Source organism: Protopterus annectens, chromosome 1.part2 (genome assembly GCF_019279795.1).
Source record: "Protopterus annectens isolate FY-2018-M chromosome 1.part2, PAN1.0, whole genome shotgun sequence".
In the NCBI taxonomy this organism is placed as follows: Eukaryota; Metazoa; Chordata; order Ceratodontiformes; family Protopteridae; genus Protopterus; species Protopterus annectens.
This window is the reverse complement of record NC_056727.1, coordinates 926122975-926132974: the sequence shown is the minus strand read 5'-3', so window position 1 is coordinate 926132974 and position 10000 is coordinate 926122975. Positions and strand designations below refer to the sequence as shown.

Below are 10000 nucleotides of genomic sequence, written 5' to 3'. Positions count from 1 at the left end.
TTTGTTTGGTATACAGCAGAATTCATGGTTCCATCAATTACAGCAAGTCGTTCAGGTCCAGAAGCAGCAAAGCAGCCCCAGACCATCACAATACTACCACCATGTTTGACTGTTTGCATGGTGTTCTTTTTCTGAAATGCTGTGTTACTTTTATGCCAGATGTAAAGGGACACACCTCCCAAAAAGTTCAACTTTTGTTTTGTCTGTCCACAGACTATTTTCCAAAAAGTCTTGGGGATCATCACAATGTTTTTTGGCAAAATTGAGACTAGCCTTTATATTCTTTTTGGTCAGCAGTGGTTTTCACCTTGGAACTCTGCCATGCATGCCATTTTTGCCCAGGCTCTTTCTTATGGTTGAGTCATGAACACTGACCTTAACTGAGGCAAGTGAGGCCTGCAGTTCTCTAGATGTTGTTCTGGGTTCTTTTGTGACCTCTTGGATGAGCCATCGCTGCGCTCTTGGGGTAATTTTTGTAGGCCGGCCACTCCTGGAAAGGTTCACCACTGTTCCAGGTTTTCTCCATTTGTGGATAATTGCTCTCACAGTGGTTTGCTGGAGTCCCAAAGCTTTAGAGATGGCTTTGTAACCTTTTCCATACTGATAGAGGTCAATTACTTTGTTTCTCATCTGTTGTGTAACTTCTTTAGATTGCAGCACGATGTCTTCCTTTTTGGGATCTTTTGGCCTACTTCACTTTGACATATTCTATTTAAGTGATCTCTTGATTCAACAGGTCTGGCAGTAATCAGGCCTGGGTGTAGCTAGTGAAATTGAACTCCGCTTTCCAAAAAATGTGATTAACCACAGTTACTTCATGATTTAACAAGGGGAGCAATTACTTTTTCACATAGGACCATGCAGGTTTGGATAGTTTTTTTCCTTAATAAATAAAATCATCACTTAAAAACTGCATTTTGTGTTTACGTGGGTTATTTTTGTCTACTTTTTAAATTTGTTTGATGATCTGAAACATTTAAGTGTGACAAACATGCAAAGAAATAAGAAATCAGGAAGGGGCAAATACTTTTTCATTGCACTGTATCTACTGGCCTGACAGGGCTCATTATGGGTTATTTGCTTCACAGCACAAAATGAGCTATTGAATATGTAAGCAGCAAAACTTTCATGTCTGTAAAGCTATTCATATCAGATTTAAAACGAGTTCCTGCAAATATCACCATCATGTAAATTTCAGGAATGCCATTCCACAGAATCAAGACATCAATATACAATAAATACTCTTATAAGGTGGGCATAAAGCCTTGTGAATGAAATGGGGTAGTAATATTTCCAGCACAGATGTGTGTAGCACAGATCACATATTATTATACATTGTAGGGTCACTCACTATCCCGTCTTACCTGTGCTCCACAAATGTGCAGAATCGCATGTTCAGCACAGTCCTAAATGTGAATACAGAATTAACAGGCACAGCTAGTGCATCCAGGGGTATCTTATTTCTCTAAAGATGTGAACATTCCTTCCCCATGAAATCTATGAAAGATACAGGTAGGTGTAAATATGCCGAATACATACGGTGCTTTGTTCTTTAACAATTCTTTGGTATTAATGATTTCATTAGTCCCGTACATCTAGGTTTCTAATATGCAATAATCTGACTATTAACGCATCTTTAACATCACCTCTACTGTAACGCCATACTAGTTTTCACTAGCAGCTAGTTTCAAGATCTAATGTTTAAGATTGGATAGCATATAAGAGAAACATGAGGGCCCTTAATATGGTCTAGTCGTGCTCTTAATAAAATAGGAACTAGTAATGCAGTGCAAATGCTTCAATGCAGCACGTACATAAAATAAAAGACTGAAGTAACAGCATAATAAATCAATCACTTGAGAAAACGAGAAAAGACTGGTCCTAAGAATTAAGCAACAGTAATCACAAACACACTTCAATACAGCCGGCCCAAACTATAATAGCAGTACACAGCAAGTCTCGAGCCCTTAATAAAATAGAAACTAGCAGTGCAGTAGAAATACTTCAATGCAGCGCATGTACATAAAAAACTGAAGTAACAGCATAATAAATCACTTGAAGTCTCCACATTGCAGTGAGAGAAAATGAGAAAGACTGGTCCTAAAATTAAGTAACAGTCACACACATACACTTCAATACAGCAGGTCCCAAGAATTAAGAAGTATCAATCTTTTTTTTTTTGCTTTACCTAGAGCCGGGGGAAGAAATAAAACCTATGGACTGGTAAAGTTAATTAACCATGGACTGGTAAAGTTAAATTAAGTACTGATTCTGACAGGATGTCTGTCTACCTCATGCTGACATCATCGCACACGCCCTGCACATGATGACATCAGGAACAGTACAAAAAAAATAAAAAAAACTTCTTCAAAAAAGAAAAAAAAATCCCGGGAAATTCAGAAATTAAAGGGGCCATTCGGGAATTTGTGGCACCCCCATATTTTACCCCCCAAAACGGTATTTACTGAGGAATTTGGTGCAGTTGAGAGCTATGGAAGTAGTGCAATTTTTTTAGCTCCTTTCTTCATTTTTTTGTTTTTCTTTTCAACAAGAAACATCTTTATTGATGTATCACTTATGACATAGGCAATCATACAATTATATAAATGAAAATAAACCATATTGACATTTTCAGTTGCAAACACTATACGTCATTTATAATCTATCCAGTCATTGTCAGTCAAACATTACATAGCTCATTCAATCCCTGCCTTTCCTTAAACCTCACTCCTTCTTCAAAACATTATTCTGCATGTATTGTTCCCACAATTCCCATTTTTTCTATGTCATTTGCTACTACCCTTTTCTAAAGATCATACTTCCAGTTCTTTTAGCTATGTTACTACAGTGGATATAAAAAGCTTACACACCCCTGTTAAAATGCCAGGTATTTGTGATATAAAAAAATGACACCACAATTAATCATTTCAAAACTTTTCCCACTTTTAATGTGACGTATAACCTGTACAATTCAATTGAAAAACAAATCTGTTAGGGGAAAAATATAAAAAGTAAAAAACATACAATAAGCTGGTTGCATAAGTGTGCACACCCTTAAACTAATACTTTGTTGAAGCACCTTTTGATTTAAATACAGCATTCAGTCTTCTTGGGTAGGAGTCTATCAGCATGGCACATCTTGACTTGGCAGTATTTGTGCACTCTTCCTTAAGGTCCACAGAAGTAACAAAAGAAGAAGGCTATAAATCAACGGTGAAAAGGACAATGATGAAACAGAGGGGACATTTCAAGCAATAGAGAGACTAGGACTTTGTATTCAAATCCTTAAGGTATCGTTATTCATAAAGTAGCAAACAGTATGGCAAGAACTATGCCAGCACAGGAATGAACAGAGATTTTACCAATACAAAGTTTTGCAAGCAGAGGTTATAGAAAACAGGCAATAGGAGGCTGGCATTTACTGGATGAAATGTAGAAACCAAGATAATGGTATTAAATAACTCAAAGAAGGGACAGTAACAGAGTGGGATGACCCTAAGCACAAGTTTGGACTGCAAGATACAGTTATCAGTCCCTCACAGGTAGGGCAGAGTACAGTCAAAGATAGGGGACAGGGGACTGCAGTTCCAAATAGGGTAATCAGCAGGACATATAAATGATTACATACTAATTACAAGTACCAATCTGAGAGGATTACAAAAGATTGGGTAAACAGACCGTAATTTACAGAACAATGGGAAGAACTGTGTATATAGCTACCAAGTATCATGGGATCATATCATATTGTACTTTAACCTTTTATGAAAGCTTGCAACAACTCCTTTCTATACGCTTAATTGATGTGTGTTTACTGTCCTAGCCACTAAATGTAACCAAATGGCTGAAAAAAATGTCCTTTCAGCTGTATTGTTTACTGTAACACACTGTGCTCCTTATAGCATGTTTACTTTTTGCTCCTTTCTTGGCCTTGAAGCTGTACCTTAACTTTTTGATTCTGTACTGTACTTCATTAACATGTGTATTGTATTTACTGTATTTGCTGTACTAATCTTTGTGGAGTTTTTCTCCCCGGGCCTCTGATGAAAATTGGATCTATGCACAGTCGGACTTTTCCAGTAAACAAATGTAAAATAAATAAAAACATACAAGTATGCAACAAGTTCTAGGATGTTTAAAAATTTTGTGAAGAAACTTGTGTGCATGTGTTTTAATACATTTATTATTTACTTATGAAACAAAAATAAATAAGAAACGTTTGTGTACGTGTTTTAATACCTCAAGTACACCAGAGAAAATGCTGGAGGTGGTATGATGGAGAAAGTAAAAAGGTAACTAGAAACATATTTTCTGGGAATGTAATGAGTTAGCAGATTTTGAAAATTCCCTTCAAAGTATTTTTATGGGAATGTTAGGGGAACATATGATTTTATTATTTTCTGAGCTGTGACACAGTATCTGAATTGGCTTAAGTTTAATGCTATTGTCTGTTAAAAAAATTCTAGAAAATTGGAATTCAAAATCTAAACACAAACTAAACGTTCTGGATATTGTAAACTAGATAAAAAGAGGTGGGCTCTAGACAAGGGGAGGAAAAAACTGTTATGTCTTACCATAACGTTCCATCTGTGTTGTTCATCTTCTTTCATTCATCACTGATGGATTCGGTTCTGAGCCCTCGGAACAGAGTCGGTCTATTACCAAGCGCACCAGCCAAAATAACACTTGAGCTAAGTCTCTACCTAGAATGCCCTTCTCCCTATTACCGCAGATCGAGTTTGGTAAGAAAAGGAAGTAAAGCCAAGGCCACTTCTGTGCAAGTACCCTAGGGCACCACTTAGGCACAAAGCATCCCCAAGGAGCCTTTGGCGGGGGAAGTGATGAATGACAGAAGATCAACAACACAGATGGAACATTATGGTAAGACATAACTTCTTTATCTGATGTGATTAATCTTCTTTCCATTCATCACTGATAGGACAGAATCCCAAGCTACCTTGAGGTCCATGGGTGGCCCTTATGGAAGAACATTCCAGCTCTCCCTCTGGAGACCAGGTCCAATTTGTAATGACTGATAAAAGGTATGAGGCTTAGCCCAAGTAACTGCTGTGCAGATGTCATCCATGGAAGCCCTGGAATGGAATGCTACAGATGTTGCCATAGATCTAGTTTAGTGAGCTTTGACTTTTGGCATGGATTCATTATGGGGGGAATAGATGAAATGTATGCAGTCCCTTAGCCATCTTGATAATGTAATCTTGGTAACAGCCTCCACCATTTTGTATCCAGAAAAAGAAATGAAAAGCTGTTCAGATTTATGGGTAGGCTTGGTCCTGTCTAGGTAAAATCTCAATTGTATATGTACGTCTAAGGAGTGAAGTCAATACTCTCCTCTACTGGCAAAATTCGGAATAAACACTGGTAGATCAATGGTCTGGTTAATGGAGAATTCAGAAACAACTTTGGGAAGAAAGTATGAGTTCGTTTGCAGTGATACTCCGTTTTAATGAAAGACCAGATAGGGCCTCTTGATACACAATGCCTGCAGCTCCCAGACTCTTCTGGCAGAGGTAATGACTACCAGGAACAAAGATTTCCAAGATAAAAACTTTGGGTCACACTTAGCAGCAGGCTCAAAGGGTTTTTGAGTAAAGACTGAAGGACTAGAGTGAGTTTCCATGGGCTGTCTTGACAGGAGGCCTGAGACGAGAGACCCACTTGAGGAAAGCCTTGCAAAGGCGTAGAGAGTTAAGGGTGCCATCTATTCCATTGTGGAAATTGGAAATTGCCGCTAGATGCACTCATACCGTAGAGGCAGAGGCTCCATTATCAAAAAACTTAGCCAGGTATTGAAGCACTGCAGTAACTGGAGTTGAATATGGGTCTAGCATGTTATCCTTGGACCAGATGGAGAACCTTTACCATTTATCCTGATACAGTCTTTTGGTGAATGGTTTGTGAGAGGCCAGAATGATGTCTCAAACAGGCGAGGACAGACTAGCTTGCTTGGCGACCAATGAAAGTAGAGAAACCAAGCTGTCAGCTTGAGACTGGACAGATTTGGGTGAGTCAACCCTTGGGGGTGAGTAATCAGATCTGGTAGAGGGTCCAGAATCCACAGCGGGTATACTAGGTGAGGACGAAGGAAGGAGAACCAAACCTGTCGAGGCCAGAATGGGCTATGAGGATCACCTTGCATCTAAACTGAAGAGCGTTCTTTAGAAATTGTGGGATCAGAGGAATGGGAGGCTAAGCGTAAAGAAGTCCCGTGGGCCAATCGTGGATCAGAGCATCCCTCTGTGACTCCCTATCCGGGGGAAGTAGGGTGAAATAGCTGCTGCACTTGGTGTTTGATGGGGAAGTGAAAAGATCACAGCAAGGCTGGCCCTAGTGGCTGCAGATTACAGACGCTACCTCAGGGTTGAGGGACCACTCGTGTGGCATAAAGATGCATTTGCTCAGTTTGTCCGCAATCACGGTGGAGCTCCCCGGGATAGGCATTGCTATCAGAAAGTGGTTGGAAGCTATCGCCCACTGCCAAATTCTCATGGCTTCTTGACATAGGGGGGTAGGACTTGGTTCCTTCTTGCTTGTTGATGTACCAGACCCACTGACATATTGTCAGATTGAACTGCAATTGTCCCAGAAGGGAGAGCAGAATGGAAAGCCTGCAATGCTAACAGTGTGGCTCTCATTTCTGGAACATTGATATGCAGGTGGACCATGTGCCTTGGAGAGTCTTTCCCTGGAAATGGTCCCCCCCTACCCGATCAGGGAAGCATCCACGGTCACAATGGCTTTGGGCTGAGGGGGTTGAAATGGGCGACTCCAAAGATCTAAGTTTGGCCTCATCCACCAAAGCAGGTCCTGTTTGCAGGAGTTGGTTATTCAAATCTGGTAATTGAGGGGGTGATAGTTTGGGAACCATTGACACAGAAGGAGCCATTGCAGAATCCGCATATGTGGCTTTGCTAGAGGCACTACTGGAACTGACACAGCCATAGAACCTAGGGCCTGAAGAACTTCCTTTGCAGAGACTTGTTTGAGATAGTATCACCCAGAGTTGAAGCCTCAAATCGAGGGAGTCTGTGAATTGGGAGTGATACTAGACAGGAATGAGTACTGAACACTGCTCCAATGAACTCTATTTGTTGTGTAGAGAAAAGGTTTAATTTCTCCCAGTGTATCGTTATTCCCAACAATTTTGCCAGAGAGAGAGAGAGAGAGAGAGAGAGTATAGTGCAGTTCTGTTACCAAATGTTCGGTGGGGGCGGTAAGGAGCCAGTAGTCTGATATGGAAACACCCGGAATCCTTTTAGTCTCAAGTGAGCTGTTACCACTGCCATGCATTTTGTGAACACTCTGGGGGCTGTAGAGAGACTGAACGGCAGGGCACAGAATTGGTAATGACTGGCTCCTAGCCAGAAGTGAAGCAGACTCCTGTTGCATTTGTCCATCTTGATGTGGTAATACACATCCCGGAGATCTATAAAGCACATCCAATCGCCTTCTCTTAAAAAGGGAAGGATGGACTGAACTGTGACCATCCGGAATTTGGTTTGGGTGACAGACTTGTTTAAACTGCTGAGATCCAAAATGGGTCTCCAGTCTCCTGTCATTTTTGGCACCAAAAAGAATCTCGAGTAAAATCCGGATCCACACTGGTCTGGTGGGACTGGTTGGATGACTATTTTTTGAGACAGCTTTATAATCTCTGAAGCTGCTTCTTCCCTTTGACTGGGTGGAACATTGGGAAGTTTTCTTGGAAATTTTGGCTGACAAGAAAGGGGAATGGTGTAACCTCCAGTGATAATGTTCTGCACCCAACGATCAGTGGTGATAGATTGCCAGGCAGCTTGGTGCAGACAAATGACCCCCAACTGCTTCCAGAGGTAAGCAATCGGGCCGTCCCTCAGGGGCGCTGATAAGGCTGTCCAGAGAAAGAGTCCTTGGAGCCTTGGCTACGAGGACCCCCCTCTGCCTTTATCGGGGTGTCTTCCAGAACTGTTACCCCCTCTGCCTCTGGGAGTATCACCACGTGCGACACAGAAAGGACCCTGAGATTTCTTAAGCCACATTTTCCCACTCCTCTGATTCCAAGAGATGGTACTTTGAGGGTTGGAAAACCATAGACCTATGGCAGACAGGGTTTTTCCATCTTGCTCACACATGGCTAGCATGTCCCTCACTTTGGAGCCAAAAAGGGACAAGGCTTCAATGGGAGCATTCAGAAAGGAAGAATTGAAGGGATCGGAGAGGTCACAAATGTGCATCCAGGCATGATGCCTCATAACAATGGGCGAACCCTCTGCTCTAGCTGCCCCTTCGGTCGCGTGTGACAGCAACCTCATGGACGAGTTGGACACTGATTCTAGGGTTGTGAGCTGCGAGGCCACTTTGTCCCTGACCTTGTCAGACAACTGTCCTGCAAGTGTCCCAGAGAGTTTGGAGATAAAGTCCCTCTGGAGCCTCATAAAATGTGCCAAATAATTCAGGGACAGTATAGCAAAGGTCCTTGATGCAAAAACATGCTTCCCAAGTTTGTCCACCGCCAGGGACTAACTGTTGGGCAGGTGGACAGTGTGACTTTCCTCAGCCAAGTCCTTTTTCATGGCCACTGCCACCACCATAGCATCAACTGATAACCCTTTGGACCAATGCAGGTTCTCCTCAGTAGGGGAAAGAGTTTTGTCTGGTCTCCGAGAGATCGCCTCAATGGAATCAGGGTTCTTCTAAGTGAGCTGCACGACGAGCTCACCGGCAGGCGGGGTCACCCAAGAGGTAGAAGGCCAGGCGTGAAAAGCCTGCAGGAACACAGATGCCTCAGACAAAGGGTTGGAGGGCTTCCAGTCACCTTCTCTGCTTTAACATCTCCAGGATGTCTCCGAAAGAGACATCATCATGACATGACCGTGGGGACCATTTACCATCATTATAATCCATGTCTTCTCCTCAGGTGAGTCCATGTGCTTCTTCTTGCATATCTTCTTTCAAGGGAGCTCCTTAGTGGGGGTCTCTGAGGAGGACTCGTAAGAGTGGGCTCCCTGAACAGAGGTGTCCTGCGGCCTCTCTGTCCAATGTCCCAGGGGGGTGGTCTGTGACAGCTGTAGCTCAGGGGGTGAAAACTGGGGTTCCGACATCAAAGGAGTGCTGCCAGAAGCGAAAGCCCTCTCCACCGCGCAGAAGGTAGGCCAACCCAAAGAGGAATGGGAGCCTGGAACCAAGAAAGACAACCTCTGGACCAGGGTCACAACCAGCTCTGATGAACCCACCCCATGGATGGAGCCTCAAGCAGGATCGGCGTGGATGCAGCCATCGGTGCAGAGGATGGAACAGAAGAGCGAGGCGGCTCCGTACCCTGGACCGACATGCCAATCCCCAGACTGAGGAAGGACCAGTTCAGCTGGAACCAAAAACCAAAAGGACAAACTCGGAACCGGAGTGAGATGCACCGTAGGCACCGAGGTGATGGGTTCCAAGATGGATGTTGGCGCACATGGCTTCGGAACCGAGATGGTCGAAGGAGGAGTGTAAGATGGAGTCTGTGGATAAGGCAACTCAAGTCCTGCAATTGGATGGGTCTTAGAAAGTGAGGGAATCCCCCTGGTTAACAACAGCTGGTCTACAAGGCGCACCATGTCATGTTCCAAAAGGCTCCTGGTGGATCTAGTGGATACTCCAGATGCAGAGTCAGGATGTTCAAGGAATGGGCTATACACTTGGCCCAGAAACGGATCTATGGAGGGGGAGTATCGGGTCTGTGGTGCAAGGTCTACCGGCAATGAGATGTCCAGTTTCGAGACTGCAAGTAAAGGGGTCAAATCCAGTGGGGTCAGTACAACGCTCGGTGCCGAAGTGACACACTGAGCTGAAACAGTCTGTTCCAAAATGGAAACTAATGGAGTAGTCGAAGATGTGCCCTGAGCCAAAGTGGCTACAGGTGCTGAAGTCGAAATAAGCGAAGTAAGGTCTATGATCAGTGCCAGAGGCAGGACAGATGCCAAATCAGGCATTGGTATCGAAGGTTTTGAGATGGTCGGAG

General features: G+C 43.1%; 1 protein-coding gene across 13 annotated transcripts in view; it reads right to left on the bottom strand.

Moving 5' to 3' along the window:
* LOC122791769 (CSC1-like protein 2) overlaps positions 1-10000 on the bottom strand; it is a 993549-nt gene that overhangs the window by 290319 nt on the left and 693230 nt on the right. The window contains exon 4 of one of the 13 annotated variants that reach the window (XM_044059739.1): positions 1379-1497. The exons of the other annotated variants lie outside the window; for them this stretch is intronic. Within the exon in view, the coding sequence (XP_043915674.1) occupies positions 1458-1497 (40 nt within the window). The 3' untranslated portion in view covers positions 1379-1457. Of the gene's footprint in view, positions 1-1378; positions 1498-10000 lie in introns of those variants that run through there. 13 annotated transcript variants of the gene reach the window in all.